Raw genomic sequence first — 23,663 nt, 5'->3', positions numbered from 1 at the left:
AGTACGGTCCTCCGACTTTCAGTTGTTTAAATATGAATATCGTTTAAATTGGTTAGAACATTTAATAAAACTGTTTCTGTTTCATTTGAATTTCACTAATGAGTATAATACTGTGTTTTTATATGTTATACTAGTGTATTTGTTTGTATTTATATAAAATATGTATATGTTTACTTTAAAGTACACAAGTTAATTACATCGAACATTATCATACTTATTTTTCCTTTAATAATGAATTTATTCCAAATCTCATTTGATATAATTCATACATAGATAAGTATAATACATTTATTTAGACAATTTAATTTTTTCTGTTAGTATTGTCAAGCAGATGACTTTTTTTCAAAATTTTTATCAAAATCAAAATTTAAACTAGTAATTAATTTTAATTTTGTTTACTAAAAATATGTTTATGCCCTATGACAGTAATAGATTTGAAAAGCATGGAACCGTAGTGCCTATAATTATGATAATTTAAAAACCATTATAATAAATAATGATGTACTTATTAAATATATTATTTTATTATTTATATTTTTGTAAAAGTATTTGGAACATAACAGTGTATAATCATTTCAGCAATTTAGAAACTACTAGGATTTATAAATATATCAATATAAATATAGGTACCTACATTGAAATATTCTATGAAATCGTCTGCTTAACAATTAAGACTTGAGAGCAAAAAAGGTTTGTTCTCCTTTGAAAAAATGGGACAAGCACATTATTAGCCATCTTGTTTACTATATTATATAAACACAAAATCGGGATCCGAGGGAACAATAACTTTTTCAATAACTTGACACTTGTATAATTACTTATTAATATTGTAATAAGGTACAAATATTCAGTAATTTTTCATCCCTCGAACACAATATTTTTGCTAATAGATGATTTAATTTTAACAAAATAAAATAACGTGACATGTTGTAGGTACATACATATAATTTATGTGTATGGCTATACTCGTATATTATAATATTGCTATACGTATAGTTCTGTTTAACGGGTAATGATTCACGAGAAAATAAACGTTTGATAAGTCACTCGCAAACTGCAGTTATAATTTTATAACATTAGCTAGTACACGGGTCATTTAAAAACAATATATAATAATATACAATTTGCGAAAAAATAATTTCGCGTTAGTTGCAAATTAAAAGAATATATGAGGTAAACTCGTTCTATGCTCATATATTCTAGGTATAAGTGTAAATCGCTATTATACTAATACGTATATCTTGAAAGCTATAATAAAGAAATAATTGGAAATAGTATGATTTAACACATTTGTTCATACGTGTTGGGTTAATTAAGAAACATTCTATATGCTTCAAAAAAAGTATGTTATTACGTACAAAATGTCTACTTAACATACTGTTTAAGACGTCAAATATGTACATGATATGTTATATTAAATATAGGTCCCCAGTAATAACTTTAATAGTATTTCATATTAGTTTATCATATAAACCCATATAAGACTGCGTGTATAATTTTGAGCGATTAATCGCGACGTTTTAAGAACTAGGACGTGCGCGTTCAAATCCCCTAGTGTATAGGTACAATAACATACTTAATATGTAAAATTAAATTTTTAGCCTTTAGATCATGACAATGGTCGATATTTGTATGTATTTACATATTGTATCGATTGGTCCAAAAAATTGCTAGTTCGCACTAAAATCTGTTTCGTGGCTTAACAATTCTGTATACAAAATTGTATTTTGCATTTTTTGGGTAAACCTATATTTTATGATTGTATGCAATTTTAGAGCATACAAGATTTAACATAATAAACATTTTTAACTCGATAAATCGAGGTTTTTTACAAAATAATAAATTGATCAAGGTTTTTAAATACCAAAAACCGAAATCTACACCCTTTTTTTATCAATAATTTAAATCATGTACAGTACTACTATATAAAATATAAGTAATAATTTAATAAGAAAAATAATTTTAGAATTTACTATGAGTTTTTTTTTTGTAGAGCATATTTTAAGGGCATATTATTTTGATAATTATAAGAGTATAACTTTATACATATTTAATAGATTTTTAGGGAATACCTACAATTGTTGGCTCTGAGTCATGACTTATGACTTTTGAGAATGGCGTTTGAAACATAATCAGATAATTTAATATGAGTTAGGTCTTAAGTATTTAACAATGTTACATTTTATAATATTATAGGTTCCGTTAAGGCATTTGCTATTGTAGCAAATATAACATATTGTTAATATTAATCGACTGGTTATCGACTATGCTTCTTTATATACGTCCGATCTTCATGTGTCAAGACGTTCCGCTTTAACTGAAAAACTACCAAAATTATATTGTGACTATATAATAGTCTATACTCTATAATATGACGTCCGCTGCAAGTTTTACCCTTCATGCATATTAGATTTTTTTGAGTAAATTTTGCAACGCTACCACCTAAAGTGGGACTTGCCACCTGCAATTTTATGATAAGCTTACACTTGAAAATTTAAAAATATACTTACGAATATTTCATTAATTTTAAATGATATTTCATCCATTGATTGTTGAATGCAGTATTGCAGTTGTATGGCAAACTTCACGGACGTGACTGTGTGTGTGTACGTATAGCATTTATCCAACTCACCTCATGTCATGCGATCGTATTCGTATATAAAATAGTGATTAGGTTCAATACCGCATCATTATTCATTCAAGTTTATGATTATAACTATTTCAATCGCAATAAAATTGAAAGGATGCATCATATTTTAAGAGACATAAAATCATAATTTATTTATATAAAAATAGGAGTATACTAGTATGCAACAATAATATAGGTAGGTACAGCATGATGTATATATTCAGTGGCGTAACTGGGAAAAAATCTAGGAGGGCAATATAATATATTTATTATTATCATAATCCTGATAGACCTCCCCTGGTTAAAATATCTACCTTTATCCCTCAAAAAATTTTTGGGGGAGGCAATTTTCCCCCTTGCCCCCCACAATTACACCACTGTATATATTATTTATAAATAAAACAAAATAGGCCTAATGGGCTAGCCCTCTCAAATATCCGTTATTTCTAAAGAATAGACGGTGGTGTATATGTTTTATTTAAAACTCTAATATTAATCTATCGTACTTACGCTGGGTCGGTAACAGCTGCAGCGCCGTATAAATGTATTATATACCGTTATTGTCGTAATAAACTAATAACTATAATAAAATCTATGTTAATACATTGCACATGTCAAGCAATAACACGAAGATTTCGCAAAGGCGATGGTTCGCAAAATTATAGTATGTGTATGTACATAATAAACTGCATAACATTGTAACTTGTGTAAGTGTATGTATATTATACATATTATATACTATGTGCATACCAGATACGAGACGTATTTTTATGTATTTATAATTACAATAATTATGGTCCATCGTATTTCATAGTCCATACACACACAAATAAAATATAATATATATTATATGATATGCAAGTATTTAAGCTTTTATGAATTAATGATTTTTTTTCACCTCAAAATTGCTTAAATCTTTCTCTAACATTTGCCCATAGTAACATTATCATACTTGACGTGCGTATACATAAAGTGCGTATACAGAGTGATTTATTTATTAAAAAACTATATTTTTTCTTCACTAATATTATGTACAGTTTTTAACAGCATACTGTTTTTAACAAATTCTACTAATTTTATCATTATGATTTTATTTGTTTAAATACCTAACAACAAACCAATACGTTGTTTACATTTCATATTCAGAAACAAAATATGTTTCAGTTTTTTTATTTATAACAATTGAATGATCAAATATTGAAAATGATTCGAGTAAATATTATAAAATTACGATTTGTGATAAAATAAACACACTGTATATCTTGAAAAAGGTAATAGGTTATATTATACTACAGCAGTGGCCTAATTACTTTCTCGCGCACCGTGACTTGCGTCAATTTTATTCGACCCAACACGTCATAATATAATATGTCCGTAGCTATATAGGTACCTATACGGATTGCGTATAATGATGTTATAATAATAATATGCAAAACCGTAGTCGTCTTCAATTTCTCGGCGACCGACAAAAAAATAAAAGCAAAACAATAATAATAACGCTCTTATCCGACCCACGCAGAGTATAATCTACAAACGTTATGTAATCTTGTTTTGTTTCGGTTTTACTTTACCACGCTCTTAATTGCAAACTGCGCCGATCTGAGTTCAGCCCCGTCATCGTCGTCTACCGTTTGTGCCTAATTATAGACCTTGGAGTAAAGAAATATAAAGTTAGATTATTAGGTCGCACATTTCTTGTTCTCGTAATTTTACCGATATCATAACAACTAAAACTGTAAATGATATAAATATCTACTAACAGAAAACTTTCCTAAAATGTGTTTACTTGATATATCTTAACATTCATATAAATAACTTATTCCAAAAATATTACGTACCTACGTCGTATAATATAGAATTTATTTTACCATTAGAAGATTGAATTACAAATAGCACAAAAATACCTAGTCAAAATATTTTAAATATTATACTAAGTATAGAAAATGTTAATTATAAACATTTAGTAAAATTCTCAAGTACCTATCGATGGTTATTCATTTTTGAATTAAAAAATTTAATTTAATTGGTTATCACCAATTTTTAAAAAAAGTTTGTATTTTTTACTCTTTAAAGTAATTCAATTTCAAGCAATAAAAAATATCGAAGTTGAAAATCTAAGCAATTTTACTGCTCTTAAAGATAATGCGTGATGACAGATGTATAAATAATATATACGTCATATTGATCATTCTAAAATAAATATATTCAATATCCATCGCTCCATTCAGAATCTAAAATGTATTATTTTAATCTGACAAAAATATCTTAGACTTAAGATTGGTGTTGGTCTGGTTAAAATATGATTTTTATTATTAAATTATCAATATATCATAAATCATAATATTGTATCCACTAATCGCTATGTACGATTTACTCTTTATCTATTTTTGATTTCTAAATCGTCAAATAAATATAATATTATAGAAAAAAATATTTTGTTATTATAGGTTATTTTTAGTGCTTTTTTGGTGCATATTTAAGCATTTTTAATAGCTTCAAAAGCCTATACCTAACTCTCAAGCACTGAAATTACTAGAATAAATAATAATATATTCGGACGCCCACGATTGCACCTTTTTCATTTCGGCGCGAAAGCGACAAGCCGACGACCTCGATTTAATTATGTCGCAGTTCATTAATTCTCGTGTAGTTTCGATTATTTTTTTCTTATTTATCTATTATCTTTTACCAGAATAACATTATTTAAAACAAAAGATTACGCCGAGACGATGCGTACATGGCATATGCGATGACGTAGTCGTCTTGATACAAAATATTATTCGCGATTTGAATTCTGGAAATATTTATATTAAATTTATCACCGCCGTTATGAATATAATAATATGATATAGGCTGGATTTCCTTGAACGACTTTCATTTTCTACCGTTGTACATGTTCCATTGGTACCAAACGAATTATTACAAATTATCATTTATTTTATAATGTATCATTCAGGGGTGTCCATCTAAATCGGATTATTTTCATAATATATTTATATATATTTATGGTTTATTAAAACGTTTAAAAACTTATTGATAACAAATCAAATTAAATATTAATCATAGATGGAGTATTGAATAAACAATATTTTATATATTACAGTTTTGTTGAGACTTGAGAATATTCAATATCATTGGTGCTCATTAGTATTTATTTTATTTTTATATTATAAAAGGGGTATTAAATATAATAATTTAATAATGATGAAAAAATGGATGTTTTAAAAACAAAATATACGTATACATTGCAGAAAAATACTGACGAAATAAAGAAAATATTTATTTTTTGAAACACCAGTTTTTGAGAAAATCAATTTTTTTATATAATTCAACAAGGAATAACTAAAGAAATTTAAAATTTTCACAAAAAATTTGTATACGACATTCTAGTCATCTTATATTATTAATATATTTTAGCTCTTTTGTGATATTTATGTTGATAACATTATACGCATAATATATTTTTAGTAAAAAAAGAATAATGTAATACGAGGTCCGAGGTCCATGCTGATTGTTTTTATAGAAATAAAAACACAGTAACACGTTTAATTTTTATGAGTATAAAATCAAATATTTATGTAATTGGATAATTATTAGGAAAATAACAAATTTTCATTAAATGATTTTACTTATTTGAAGGTTTATCTTACGCACATTACACTATTATTACATTTTTATTGAAGGCGTAAAAACATTATTTTGTTTACAAGTAGGTATCTATATAATTTATGTAAATCGGCGAAATAAGATTGTATGCACTCTATCGACCTTTCTTAAAATACAATTGCGTTATTATGTATTATTAAATGATTTGAGACAATTTTTTTACGACTGCACATAAATAACTTGTGCAATTATAATACTTATACTCATTACTCATACAAGCATATTATTGTGTGAAAATATAATTTCGTTTGAAGCAATTTATAAGAAATAATGACATTATTATTAAAAACTTTGTTTGAAATCAAAAAATTTTCATTTTATGTATTTTAAATTATTAATTATTATAACATAGATACAGCATACAGAAATGTATTTAATACAGTTATAAACATTTTTCGAAATATACATGGGCGCAATTGTCGCTTGAGCCTTGGGAAAATAATCGAGTTATAAACTTCCCCTCCCAATTTCTCAACTGTTTTTACGTTTTCGAACCGGATCCATACCATTAAATATCTAATTCTGTGGAAATGTTTCATACATGTTTTACATAATAATATATACTCATTTGTACTGAAACCATTTAAAAGGTAACTATAATGTTGTGCAAATAATATAAAACGAACAATTTATTAAAAAATGATGTACACCTAAATGGCTAAATGTAAAATATCCATTGTTCTGATTGAGGTATTTTTATATACTACTTAATCATCATAACTTATAAGCACCACGAAGCCAATTTTTAAAATGTTGCATATTTTTTGCTTGCATAGAAGGAGTATTATCTAACGCTAATTGTATAATTATAAAATATGAAGTTATTATGATTGTATATAATTTTAGAATTGCATTTTATATTTAGACCAAAACACCCAAGTGACCGTGATAAATATGTATAGTTTACATTTAACGGAGTTTATAACTGGGTAAATCCACTGGTATTATTTAATTTGAGTCGGGCAACGCCGTGTATGATCAGCTATGGTATAATATATTTAATATAATAATTATTATATTAGCTATTCAGCTATCAACTGGTCATAATATTTTCGTGGCTTCGTGCGAATATAGAAAAAATGTTTAAAGCTATTGAACAGCGTGAGTAATAATATATTGTTTTATGTAGTTTGGAGGAATTCGAAAAAAGTGTATGCACAAATGACAGTTTACGTATTTATGTATAGTTTATTTTTCGTAGCTTCAACGGGCAACGAGTTCAAGGTTGGCCGGGCATGTGAAAATAAACCATCGACAGTTTAGAGATAACTCCACTGGCGTGCAATTCAATGATAAAATATAATTTCGGTCGGTACAGATAATAATAATGACACATAAATGGAATAAACATGAATTCAATTGCGTGAATTCAAAGCAAATCCGATAAATTAATCTTTAACGTATAAAAAGATATTATTATACCTTCCAATTTTTAGTGTGTATGTTCAAACACTGAGTATTTCTGTAGAATAATAATTAGTACCTAATAGTAATAATATTACTCATGACTTACACGTATCATAGTTGTTATCATAGTAGTTGTTTAAAATTTTAAAGGAGACTCAAATTATTAGCAAACAATATTGTAAAGATGAAGACATTTCATTTTCCAAAACGCGATATAACACAAATAATTTGTACAATTATTGAACAGATATTTAGAAAACAAAACATGATTTTTAAACTTGAAATTTAGAAAAAAATATGTATATTGGATAGTATAATATGTTATTACTCATTTTACTTTTCGACTAAATAAATAGTGTTTTAGATCAAAAATCGCACTAGAAGCCTTCATAAAGTCATAAAGGCATTATTATGCCATCTACCGTCTACGTCAACATTTATTTTAACGAATAATGTATATAAGTGTATTGGTATAATACACTACATAACACAACGACAATGAACATGAGAGTACTGGACTACTCTAGAAATAATTTGAATTTGTATTAAAGTTAAAATTGTCTATAATATTTCCCTTTTAAGAGGACGTCACATTCCATGTCAGTTGTCTTCTTTTGAACAAACGTGCTACGTATGACATACCAAATTGTTGTAGAACCAATTGGTTGTTATGAATTTAATATTAGAGTGAGTTGACCTATTATTAAACTTAAAAATAATAACATTATCTGTATTTGTAAATCAGTTTTTTACGATATTTAAATTTTTTAACGAACTATGAGTGTAAAATACTGCCATTTAAAAATACTTATAATTTGTTTAAATATTAAAACATTATATAAATGTAATATAACCAACAAGGCAACAAAGAACACAGATAATGTTGTTACCTTTAACTTAAATACAAGTATAACATCCTCTTAAAATGGAAACAACATTGATATACTAGTGTACTTCTTTAACCGCAATTTATAATAATAATATTATATCGACCACCATGGTTGGATTTTCATTATGCCACGCGCATTTGACCTTATCGCTGCACACTCCTAAAGTCCTAACTGCTAATGGAATGGACTCGGTCATAGTTTTTAATTACGTAAATCGGTCAAAAATGTTTCTGGTTTTTCTAACATTTTTTTTCTGGTCTCCGATAAATTTATATCTTGAAAAAATGTGTTTTTCTAAGAAAGTTATTTCGTAATTGGTGATGTCTTGCCTGTAATATAGGTACCATCAATCTACATACCATATCATTTTTATATTAGGTAAAACCCTAACCACCGAGTTGACCTCTATAGAGTTGAGGAATTTTTTCTATCCTTTTTAGTGAAAACAAATAAAATATCTGACAATAAATAATATTCGAGAAGAGTAAATTAGTAAAAAGTAACACTACACAAAAAAAATCGGCTTCTCCATAAATTATAAAAACAAACCAGTCATCCCCTTTCTGCTTTCACCATCACATACGTGGTAAGTTATTACTTGTTATGTAGTATGATGTACGACGCGTGGTTTTCAAAAATTCGTTCGATATTTCTCATAAGTTTGTAACGACGTCTATCGTCTTAGTCTGGCTTATACAACCATACAGACATTGCATCACAGATTCACAACATCAAGGACACTGCGACGACGCTGTAGTACAACACAGTTATTATATTATATCCTTATTCTTGACCGCTGAACTCAAATATAATAACACAATGAATCGCGATAGCTGTTTACTATACAGTTGTGCATAAATGTAAATTTGACGAAAACAAAATAAAATTAGTTATTTATATGTTATCGAAAACCTACGTGTCTCTGGTCATTACTCATTATTGTATAACTGCTATTATTTTAGTTATCGTGAATATTATTGATCGCGGCGTATGTCTCGCGACTCGCACTAAAAACGAGAAATTAAACACTCTTAACGCTATTAAGCTAACGAAATGTATAGCCCGTGTGCCGTGATCATCTCTCGGTCAATGCCAGCCTGTTTGAATTGTTCCAATAGTTGTTTTTCCTGAGACGATTATGTGTCGATCGATATAGCACCGAAATTAAAAAAACAACGTTTTCTCAAATAGTTAAATGTTTTATTTTTAATCTATTGGTCAGATTTAAAGATATATATAACAAATAATTTATAGTATTATGAATTTATCATTATCTGCCACTAATCTGTGAAAAAAATGTAAATACGCTTTAGATATGAGTACATGACCAATAACACAGGCCACGATTCAAATTAATTCGCTCATACGAGTATTATACGGTGTTTATTTATACATGTATCCTAGTATACTTGAAAGTTGATAGACAAATGACTTAAAATAGAACTTTTATTAATTTATTAGATATTAATAATTAATTTCAAATTATAATTACAATGCACACAGAGAGGATTCAATAAAGAGAAAAAATGATCGAAAAAGTATAATAAAATTTACATAGAGTTTTTGTGAGTTGTTTCTGTAAGGTTTTTTAGAAAATTTAAATACCCAAGGTTTAGTTTCAGAAATTAATTTTCTATACGCAAAAAAAATATATATAATAGGAAGGTATGATTATTGTTTTTAAAAAATTAAAATTAAATTGTACGTGCTAACTACTTTTAAAACTGACTAAACTGAGTTTAAAAATAAAAAAACAATAACAACATAAAGCTACAAAAAATATTTGGATAGGTAACATAATATTGCCAATCATTATTACACCATAAAATAGTACGTAATTAAATTAATTAAAAGTAAATTTTAGAAACTATAATATAATTATTATTTTTTGTACTTTGTATTTATAAATATGATGGGATTTTAAAGTTAAAATTATAATCTAAATAAGTACTTATAATTACATTTTTTTCCCAGATACCTATTTTGTATTTATTTTTTCTAATTGCTTATGAATGTTTTCTTCTTAGCGATGGGATTTTGATTTTAGTTGTAATTATTAATTTTATAACATAGGTAATATAAAAACTCGAACTTAATAAATTGCGAGACGGCGTCAGTGGAGTACCTAAGTCCTAGACCTAAAATAGTATAGTTACGGTATATTTATAGTACGAGGACGAACGTACAGTGACACGCTCTTATATTATGTACACAACAATATCAATTTAATATTTATATTATATTATACAGATAATAGATAATATGGAGCGAGGCAAATTAATAATAAAAAAAAACATATTAAACTATGATAAATTAACGATATTATTAAAATTTAAATCGAACAATACCTGCACTGACGTAGATATTAAATAGGACAAAACAGACTTTGTATAAATATACATAATATATTACGCGACGAGTTCAGATATCAATTGATAATTTGATATTATTTATTTCACTATGTTATGACTAGAAATTTTCAAATTTATTCAATAACCAATTAATTATAATTATTTGTTAATCAAGGCCTTCTTGAAAATAATTAAGGCAGATGATGCAATAAAATTATGTAAAAACTTACGAGTTATTCATGAATATGATGTACTAAAAAATGCTCTTCATGTGAAATTTTTTTATGAAAACTGACTAAAATTCTCAAATAAAACTGGAATTTTTTTTAAGTACTAAAAGAAAAATAATTTTTTATTCATAATATCCACACAATCTTATTTTAAATTTTAAAATAATTATAAAATAATCTATGATAAAAATATAACTATCATTATTATTTATTAAAGAAATATTTATCTAATATCTACACGTATTGTAGTTGTAATTCATCACTTAAATGTATGTGTAATTGATTATGGAAAAATCATATATTTTACACGTGAATTGTATCCCTAAAAGTTTCAATTTTGAATATTTTAATTTGGTGTGTGTTTCCGTATCTTTTTATCAAAAAATAAAAAAAAAGTTACAACTTTTTGCATCATTTCATCATTTTGCCTAAAATGCAAAACAATTTAACAATAACCAACTATTAAGTCTATAACCATAGGATTTATTATGACTAATCTCCTCGACAAAACACTCAGATTTCAAAATTATTATAATTTACATTTTGAACAACATCACGGTATTTCGATAATTGATAATCGGTTTTTCTTCGATACAAATCAAAATAAGTAATACCTATAAGTTACATGTTATAAAAATATAATTATATTATTTTCAATTAAAATGATTCAGCAGAGATGATAATTAGATAATTAGTATTAAAAAAGGTATTTATAATTTTCAAGAAATTTTAAATATACCTATAACAACAATTTTTAAGTAAAAATATCCCAATTTGCGGATTATTGTGATGATATGTTTGATATATTGAATACCTGCAATTTATTTTTGTACGTGGTTCATAAATTGTTGATTGCGTTTACTATCTTATCTATAGATTTTCTATATATAAGTGGTTTTCCCATTCACGGATTTTTCATGAATCGAACGGGACAAAACACGAATATGACCGGTAAAAATACATTTTATAAATAGTCTTGGTAATATAATTATAATTTATTATATGTGATTTTGTGTAGCGTCTCTCCGCTGTGGCACGTCTTCAACTATATAATAATGTATTACGTATCTGATGTTATTGACGTTTACAAGTGAAATCATTGGTGTGCGGCATATGCTGCCCCTGAACTTATTTTTTGTTACTATGGCTGTTAGATATTTAATTATGGGTCTAGGTAAATTTTATTTCCATAAAGTTATATTTCCACAAATGGCACAAATTATGTACGTCATTTTAGTTAAAATCAATTTTTATTTAATATAGGTACCTAATATAGAAAAATACTTCCTAGTATATTTAAAGTACTACCTATAGAAAAATATATATTATTATTTTTCGGTAAATAATTGTTACGTATATTCATTATAGAATTACAGCTGCATAATACAACTTCAGTATATTTATTATTTATCGTTTACATTATAAAAAAAAAAAAAAAAATGGGTTTTTAACGTACCGCATTTCACGTTGTATTATCTCATATTTCCAAACAAATACATTACACTTGTTGCTATTTGCATCGTACGTCTTAATCATCTCATTTCCAAAAAGTTTTTTAAATATAAATGCTATGATTTCAAAACTTACAAAATCTTACAAATAAGCCAAGTACGTTGACACCAAACACCTGATATTTCTAATTTTTAGTTAATAATAATGAAATTAAAATTATTGAATCATTAATAATTATATTATTATAGTAGGGTAAAGCGAATAACTAGGTAAAGTGAATAATCTTAATAAATGTTTTAATATTGAGGATTAAATATTATTACGTGAAGTTCTTTCAAGACAACAGTCATTATCGACTTACCGCTATACATTGCTTAAGCTTATTTTAAAAATACATATTTTCAGACTGTATAATAAATATTTGGAAAAAAAAATAATATTCTTGAACAAATAAGTTGGTAGTGCTGCAATTCGCCGATGCAGGGATTATGATTTGATCACTCGCCCGTTTATATTTTACATTTGTCAAAAATCGTTTTTCTCACGAGTATAGAAATGTAAAATGTTAAAATAGTGGTTTCATCATGTTTTTATAAAACTAATTCATAAAAATCAATAATTTTACAAGTTTCAACTGTTTGATTTTGTGATTCTTTCCCCATGACCTGATACTTAATTTTTCTATAAAAACAATTCAGGACTCCAGCCTCCTCCGACGTTAACATATAAACCTAGTTATGCTTATGGTGCCTATATGACATTATATAGTATATGTTCTATGTACATTTAACTCATAATTGACAATAATATGAATCGACTATGCTATATTTTGGCTATATTAACATGCTAACACCACAGCGGACACAACTCGATTGGTCTGAATTGTTAACAATCGCGTTAACCTTGTGATACATTCAGTAAAGCTTTGGGTTCGTAATTAATCGATAACTTACGTCACTTATACAGTTATATAGTTATATTTTAATATAATATATTATTTTAAATTATGTTAAATACTTGTTCATAAAAACACATTTCAAAAGTCTCATAAATCATAACATTATATATCAATGCTATAGCAGTATAGCAACACTATGCTTATATATTAAATGTAGGTACTTATTTACATATTTTACTTTAGGATAAAAGTGATAATATTATATTTTTACCTCTAATAATTACAATCACTCCCCAATATTTTAATCATAAATTATTTTGTGTTGCCTTTTACGATTTACTTTACTCCGAAAGATATATGAAAACGATAAGTGATATTGACAATTTTCAATCAAGTTAGGCTAGGACTTACTACTTAGTTTAACTAAAAATACTTGTTTTGTTTTTGTGCGTAATTTAGAATATTTATGACTTAAATATCCTCAGATAAATTTTGATTTAAAGTATTTTTTTAAGATAGTTAATTATATTAGATATGTATACCATATACAATATACTTACAATTTGAAAATCTGTACTTTAGCTCTCAATATGAATACGTGATTGTATAAACATAATATATTATATGTGACGTAAATGCAAATAGTAAATCATAACGCATTATATTTTACATTTTAATAAAAATATTATAACAATTATAATAAGTTACAGTGATTGTCTAGAAACGTAAATAAAAAATGTTTAATATTACTCTTAAATTTTTACTACGTTTAATAATTATTAGTTATTATTTTAGATTTAACAATATAAATAGCTTACGTTAAATATCTATATACCAATAAACCTAGTAGATATGAGGATTTTATAAATTACCTACATCATACTGTAGCATATCTAATAACTATTCATTTTTGCACTATTTAATATTTACTTATATAAAATGTCAGACATGTATGCATTTTAATTTATTTTTGAATCTCGTTTAATGATGTTTCATAAATATCTGGATAGAATTAAAATTGAATAATATCAATAAGTGTAATATAATATACTGGAGTAACTGAACTATGAAATTAACTATAATTTTTTAACAGATAGCAATTACCTAAATGTTTGTCACAATTTTAATAATTGTTATTTGGTAATATTGTGTAATACCCATATTATATGTAATATAATATATTATATACATATTTTATGAATTTCAAGTTTTTTTTTATTTAATCAAATGCCCAAATTATATAAAATTTAAAAGTAGTTATAGTTATTACGTATTTATTAATTATTATTATTTTATTTATAATTTTATAGCACTAAAAAAATATTAAAATATAATAACTAATAAGTAATAAGTAATAAATAATATTATGTACAATCACCATACGTGGTTTCAACGCGCGTTTCCAGTCTTGTAAAATACTCATTTAAATAAGTGGGTATTTAAAAAAATATTTGAATACTTTTTTTTATGCAATTATTATTTTAAATATACTTTTTGAAAAAGTTATAATAAAATTTAAGCCTTATTTCACAAACAATGAATAGCGAATGATTACTATGTTAGCAATTTAAAATGTAATATAATTATAAATCGATGTGTACGTTTGTTTAAATTTAAATTCGATTAATTTCTTGAAAACATGTAAAAACACAAAGATATTTTTTTCTGAACCCAAAAAACAAATTTCTCTAGTCAATTTATTTACATAATATTATTAGCATTGCTATTCATTTTACTATAAATAAATTACATATTATATATTTGTACAGTATTAATATATTAAATTACATACATTAACTTTCAATCATGCCAATGTTGTTATATTTTTTCGAGTATTCAAAATTTCAAATACGTATATGGGAATTGTACTCCGTATACGAAGTAAATGTATTCATTTCAAGACTGCGAGCTGTGCTCTGAATCATTTTTCGGATGTTACTAACAAATAATGATTAACGATAGTTCATTATTATTCATTGCATACATATTTAAAATGTAATATCTCTTATACCAATAAGAGTAAACGTATTCTCTGTACCACCTTTTTTATATTCATTAATAGATACAATAAATAGATGAAAATATAAAACAGAAATAATTGTTATTAATTTCTGCATTTTTAGCCGAGGATGGTCGATGGCGTGTTCTGTAATACTGTATATTATGTTTGGCATAGACACACATCGCGATCGTCTTAGAACATAAAATTATTATAATGTTATTCTAAAATTGTTATTATTGTGAATATGTCGCAATGAGTAATGACTAATGCAAAGTAATAACATACTGCAATAGATTACAATGGTTTAATATTAAATTAAATATAACAATGCTGATAACGGTAATTAATTCCATGAGTAAAAACCTATAAACGTCATTAGTCATCATCTAGAAAATAATTATAACTGTAATAACTATAAATATTTGTCCGTGGTAATATGTGCCATCGACGCCGACGTACGACATGTCATTCTAAAATATCCTACTTACAGATAGCGTTGTAAATTATATTATTTACGTTTAAACGTTTCTTCAATTTAAATAATTGTCGTCGTATATTCGAATGCGCAGAAATACTTTAACCCATGTATAAATTATTATTATAAACACGTCTTTATCATATAGTCTATGACCTATGTATATTTTGTAAATATTTATATACAATATTAAACCAATATTTTTATTGTTATTGTTATTAATAATAACAATAAATATTTATTTATTAAATTGCTTCATGATCATGAACCAAACACTACTGTGCACAATAAATTAAAATAATCACGAATACTGAAATACGTCATGTTTAGTATTTACTACTTAGGTACTTATGTAAAACGTAAAATCAGTATTACAATATTTTACTAATAAAAACGGTATAATCATTGTTTGTTGCTTTTATATGACGATTGTTTCCCATTAAAAAACTTGGATGGGTACGTAATATCTCTTACATGATTGTTAATCGTGATTAACTTGTATTTTTTTTAATCTTGGAGATGTCCTATGTACAAGACACATACTAATTTATGCATTTAGTGTTTACTGTAATAAGTATTAAGTAAATATACGCCGTCATTTATAATACAATAAATACGCAATCGATAAATTATAATAATTATTATATTTTTTAATAATAATGGTTTTTATATTAATAAACGTATTTACGTATGTGGTTCTATGTTACGTACTTGATAAATTATAATTTATAACATATATTGATAATAATATAATATGAACATAATGTGGTGAATGGGTGATAATATGATTAACTTTTAAATGTATTAGCCATTATAGAGGTATACTTTAAAATAAGAATCTTTTGGTTGCATTTGAAATAAAGTTTTATTTAATTATTAGCTACTTATCTAATATTAATTTCAATTTTGCTTTAAAGTTAAAAACAATCGTATTTATACTGAACGTTTTAGTGTTATGAAAAATAATTCATCCACAAATTATATAGCATAAAATTATACACTGTACAGTATACTAAATTAATTTTGAAAGTGTATTTTTAAGGTAATATAAACGTTTTTAAAATAATAATAGTTGTTATATTACCTATTAAGTAAATGGTCTTAAGGGTTTTTTTTTTATCTAAAAGACTCTCAAGCTTCAAGTGGGTAACTGAGGTATTTAGATCCCTGATAACTATTCATAGCTATCTCAAGATAAATTCATCTTTGAAATTGTATAATATCGATTCAAAATTAATAAATAATAATATAAAAGTTTAAAAAAAACGTCCCTACATAGAGGGGAAAGGAAGTAATACCTATGCGTTTTACAACTACCCCATAGGTTCCATGATTCAAATAAGAAATAAAAGACGATTGCATATGTTATATTATTATATTAAAGTAGGAGGATCAGTTGTTTCTTCGACATTCTTCAGTCGGGGAAAAGATATAGTATTTGTCTTGTTTTAGAGAGTTTTAAATTCATTGAATATAAAAATATTTTTATTTTTTTTAATCGTTACAAAGTATAAGTGTATAACATATTATATTTGAGTTTGGATTTTATTTTCTGTATGCATTTTATATTTTTTTGTAATTACTAATTAGTAATTACCTACTCTTAAAGTTTTTCTTATTACAATAATAATAATAATAATATGAAATATGGATATTATGAACTTGATATATTATCATTAATTTAGATTTCTACAAAAATGCAAGCCCTACTATATTATCTTCTATACAAGTCTATGCTACCATACTAGAATGCTTACATATTAATATATTATATACATTTATTATTGGTAAATTATTTTAAAGTTGGAATGGTGTCACTTCCCTATCCTCCTACGCTAAATTTTTAGACACAAGTAAAAGATATTCTCACTAATAATATAATTTGTTATACATTTTTAACTCTTAAATAAAAAAAGGGTTAAATATTCTCTATTTTATAAATTATAATATAAGATATTTTTATACGTACAATATTACTATATTATAATTAATTATTAATTATTTTTTTTAATACATAATTATTATTATATTATTATTATCATAGCTCATATGGGTATATAGATACAGCAGATATAAAGACTTGGATTGTTTAATTTTCATACGTTTCAATAACAAAACGAGTGTTTTATTTTTATTATGAATAAATTTTGTATAAATAGTTTAGTGTTAACAAAAAAATAAATATTAGCAATAAATAAAAAAAACTATTGATAAATTATTTTATTTTATTAAAATTATAACTATAAACCTTGGCCCAATTAGTTCTTAAAATATGAATATTTAATGATATTATTACAATTTGTTTTCAGAAAATGTATTATTTATAAGCATTATAGCTTATTGATAATAACATTGAAACTAATGCATTCAAAACGTGTTTATTACATTTTTTATGCACTATTTTTTAAATGTTTTATGTATTTACTGTCCATCGTTATTTTATTTATTGTATTTATGTATTATATGTTCATTTTATTCGTTTGTGTCATATTATGTAAAAGTAATAATTAATAGGTATAATAATCATAATATTCATAACCATGAAAAGTGCTAATAACAGGTTAATGAACATTTAATCATATTCAGTATTTGAGTTCATCTTGACTGTGACAGTGATGTAATAGATTTCATAACGATTTTCAAGTTCAATATGCTCGTCTTTACGCCACTGAATTTGTCGCGTTTAATATACTATGTAACGTAACATTTTGAATGGTTATTATTGTTATTAAATATTATTAACACGTAATATTAAACATAGCTGTGCTTGCAGTCATTGGATATTAAACAAACAATTGTATTCTGTACTTTAGGTTCAAAGCACTAGCATTTAAATGTTCACTATTGAGACATACCAAAAAAGTCTTAAGTTTTTGATTCTTGCACTATAAAAAATAAAATATTTCATGAAAAAAAAGCTTATGTAGAAATAAAATACAACTAGTTTGGAACCTCCGCTTTGGAAACGAAACAAGTCTAAAAATATAATTCATTATTACCGACTATGTTCCTGTATTTTGAGTTTTGTCAAGAATTTGTTGCAGAATAATATGAAATATGAATTATACATATTATATTGTTTTTAATTTAAAGCTAATTAAAATGTTGTATGGTTTCTATATTCTACAACTAAAAATAAAATTGTAAATTGTATAAATAATAATAAAATTGTAGCAATAATATGTCACTTAACAATTTAACTCATATTATGTACAAGGTACAACTTGTATTTTCTATTCCTAGCCAAAAACTAAATCAAAATATGTTGAACGTATTATATTATGTGCACGTGGGCTGTGCAAGCTTAGGCCTTAGCTAAACCACAAAAATAGAACAAATGGTGTATTAAATGAATGATATATATGATATCTCCGTAGAAAAGAATAGTAAAGTTCTATTTTTTTTTGTCAATGAAATACGAGTATATAATAAATACAAATATATATATACTTGTTTACACGTTTTTTTGAAAATTAATTGATCATCTATTAACTAATTCCCAGAGATATTAAATCTAAACTTCCACATTACTTCTATTACTCGTATTAATTTATTTTGTACATGCGTAATAACGACCGTTTTAAAATAAAATCGTAGACCGCTTTAAAAAAAATATTAAATTATATAGGTTGTCCTTAAACTTGATACTAAAAATCGATTATTTTGATATATAGGTACAATTCGTTAGTTATAATTTTCAGAAATATATCACGATATCTAACTTATTTTATAGTACTAACTTTATACTACGGTTATATAAATAAATATAGAAAAATCCTCATTATTATACATATCTACTTTAACTAAATATTTCAGACTATCTAGTTAAGTAATTGTTAATATTTTTAATAAATTTATATATTACTATAAACCTATGAATAAATTTTAATTTTGCTCATCATGTGTGTTTTAGATAATAAAAAAAACGAAATACTATTGTCCAACACGATTCAAGGGTTGTTTTTTGCAAGTCCACCAATGGCTGTGTTAAGCAGTTCAAACGAACTATGCAAAAACCACAGTCAGATATACTTAAGAGAATTAGAAAAATTAACAATATGGGCATTAAGAAGTAAGTTAAATTGTTATTGATTATTATTACAATAAAAATTGTTTGCCGGTTGCCGGATGAAAAGTTTTTGAAATTATTATGAAATGTATTAGGTTGTATAACTATATAGGTAATATATTGATATAATAATTATTATCCTATACCTATTTATTGTACGACTGTAGGAACTCTATAATGAGTGTTCAAAAATAGCTTTGAAACGCCTAAACACGTCATATTTATGCACTATGCGTGAACATAATAATAATTTTAATATTTTATGATTATAATATTATGTGTCATGTGATATGTTCGGACATCCTAAACATAACCATATTATAATATTTTAATAAGTATTAATGGGACTATTGAAATTTTTTAAATTTTGTTTTGTTAATTAATTCATTGATGCAGTGTAATTTTCTATTGTAAATTCGGATATTGTTTAAATATATTGATCACTATAGCTTTGATTAACATAGGTTAGTAGGAAGTAGGTACCTCTTAAATATGGTACTTCTTAGTAGGTAGCTCTTGAATATGAACATTTTAAATAAAATTTTCGGTTTTTTCGTCAACAATTCGAGAGCGTATTAAAAGTTCAAGTATGTTTAGACGAGACAATTTTCTCTACGTAGCAGCCCCTATTTTAGTATTCAATTTGTATGTAATATGTAATATGTAAATACCTATAAAAATAAAGAATATTAAAATGTATACCAAGTACAAATGTATCAAGTATTAAACAAAAAAAAAAAATCATATTAAGAAAATAAATAATTAATAAAGTAATATTATTGTATTATGTATCTAAACTAACCTTTTTATATTAATAAATTAATTATAAAATCAAATTACGATGATTTTTTTCTTAAAATATTGAATATAATATTTATAATATTTTTCATGGAATGCTCGAAAAAAAAAAGGTCATTTTTGGGCACGTAGTGTTCGAATAATTTGCTACCTCTGCTATAGACTATAACTAAGTATAATCATAGACCTTATACTAGACAGTATTATAATCCATTTATTTTTATTTAAATGTTTTTACTATTTCTGTTCGTACGTTGACGAATGATTAAAAACTCAAAATATTTTGCACGCGCTACTGTATATTAATTGATAACTGTTATTTTTCAATAGTAACAAATACAAAATATTATTATAAGCATTTATTTCAATAGGTACCTACTCTATTTTAGATGAATGAATAGTGCATATAAAACAACTTATTTACAATAACATTGCAAAATATTCACTAATTATTAGGTGTTAATTACATTTATTATGAAATATAGTACCTACACATTTTTAAATATTCATTGAATTAATTTAATTTAAATATTTTTAAACATAATTTGTTTTTAATTAATAGGTACAAATATTTTTATTTAGCACATTTTTTTAATGATATAATAAGTGCATAAAATATAAACGCATACATATTTTGATATTCCTTTAGGTGACGTAAAGCCGTTGTTGTAATAATTTTGCAAGAACAAATTATTTTAATACAGACTGTCAGGTAGGTAACTAAAATCTGTATAAGCTATATCCTGGTACTTTTTTTATTATATCGGACGGAATTTGCAACATTACTCGGTATTAGAGTGTGTGAACATGCATTTTATACTGTAGTTTTTTTCAAGTTCAATCTATTATACTGCATTACTACGCAATACTCCGTGTACACCTGTGTATATATTATACATATATACTTTATGTAGGTACCTATATAGTTCCACCTGTTCCAAGCTAGCTGGTAACTATATTAATATTCAATAGACACCATTAAGTGATATAGCATGTGCCTATACGTATACTGCATATACAATTCTTAAAAAACCTTCATGCTTTCTGAGTGTTTTGCAAATTATGTTGAAGTACATTTCATAGTGACATAATTTCAATATTTATTATAGCAAAACATCGACCAACCCAATAGTAATACAAAACATTTTGATATTTATTCATAAAGCCGATTCTTCGATCACAGATTTAACCAAATTGTCCATATTACAATGCGTGTACGAGTATTGAATTATAAGATATATCACTAATTATTTTACAAAACTACACTTAATATATGATGTACCACTACTACCATGGTAAAATTAAATTACCATATTATTAAACACTTAACAAAAAATTGTTATAATAACCTATGAACAAAGTATCCATCAAACACTTTTGATATAAACAAAAAAATTAAAAATTATACAATAACCGTCTCAAGTTTTGAATCTCATACCTTATATATTTTATTAATATAATAATACTCGTAATGTACAATTTTTCTATTGAAGTGAATGAAGTGAATAAAAAAAATATATCCCTGAGCAATTACGAATATAATAATGATCATAAATTAATAAATATTTATACAATATTATATTAAAAGTAATTTAAAACGTTCTATTCTTATCGAAAACGTTAAAATGTCAAATGATAATTCCTGACCTATTATTGCACATTCAATAGTCATTAATTATTAGTAATTCATAAAAAAAGAAACGGATTTAAAAACGACATATTATTGATATATTTTGGTATTCAATGATACGGACAATTATTTTTTTTTCATTTTTCAATATAAAAAAGTAGCAAAATTCTACGTTAAAATATATGAAAAATTAGTTGGTATACAACTAATCAAGTCAAGCAGAGTCGCCGATGTTGAAAAGATTGTCCAAAACACATAGGCACAAGAACGTTCAGAATTAATATGTACTATTCCTGCTTGAATTCTTAATATTTATTATTTTACACCATTTTTATATGTCTTATTTTGTTCGCTAATTTATTGGCCTACTATCTCCGATCGTTTTTTAAGTAGATTATAATCATATTTATAAATTATTACTTATAAAATGTGTAAACTTAAAGATGTCACTTGGCACCACGAACCAATTTCGTCCACGAGGAATTTCTATCATTGTAAAACTATAGCTCTAGCTGCATCCTTGAAATTCGGCACTGTTTAAGATTGTTCCGAAATACATAGCTTACGTTAAGTGATTGTAAAATATTTAAATACTCGTTGCTGTATTTATCATGTACCTACCAGTGTTTGACTATAAGTGAGTGCGAGAGTTAATATCTGTTTTTGATTGCAGTGTACGATTCTTCGGCAAAAATACCATCAGGCATTCTAAACGGAAATGTAAACCAATTCGGAGATTTTGATCAGTGTTTGAAAGTAAACGATGAAAACTTGGGAATCAAGGGACAGTATTGTTTAACGTACGTGGAAATGACATTACCATCAAATGCGAACGAAAAATTAAGATACATAGTTGATCTTATGCATTCGCATTCAGCTTTTCGTAGTCGGTTAGAAGACGTAAGTACCGATTATTATGCATTTAAAATTTATAAATATATAAGAACATGTTATGTGATGTGTGTTGTATTATGTACAAAATATATTTGATTTTTACAATAGTTAATAATAAATTTAAATACAAATTTAAAATACATTACCAACAGACCACAACGGTATAATAGTTTGTTATTCTTTAACAATATGTACCCATTCGAATGTAATATTGAATAAGAATAATAATTGTAGGTTATTTAATGTATGTTTAATACATAGGTAATTTAGGT

General features: G+C 25.3%; 1 protein-coding gene across 1 annotated transcript in view; it reads left to right on the top strand.

Annotated features, from left to right (window-relative positions):
- Window positions 1–23,663, top strand: part of LOC113557497 (nose resistant to fluoxetine protein 6-like) — a 61,193-nt gene that overhangs the window by 12,963 nt on the left and 24,567 nt on the right. The window contains exons 2-3 of the mRNA XM_026963055.1: window positions 19,914–20,072; window positions 23,171–23,397. Of these exons, the coding sequence (XP_026818856.1) occupies window positions 19,914–20,072; window positions 23,171–23,397 (386 nt within the window). The remainder of the gene's footprint in view (window positions 1–19,913; window positions 20,073–23,170; window positions 23,398–23,663) is intronic.

The sequence above is a fragment of the Rhopalosiphum maidis genome, chromosome 3 (assembly GCF_003676215.2).
Source record: "Rhopalosiphum maidis isolate BTI-1 chromosome 3, ASM367621v3, whole genome shotgun sequence".
Classification (NCBI taxonomy): Eukaryota; Metazoa; Arthropoda; class Insecta; order Hemiptera; family Aphididae; genus Rhopalosiphum; species Rhopalosiphum maidis.
Note: the sequence above shows the minus strand (reverse complement) of the source record. Positions and strands in the feature narration are given on the sequence as shown.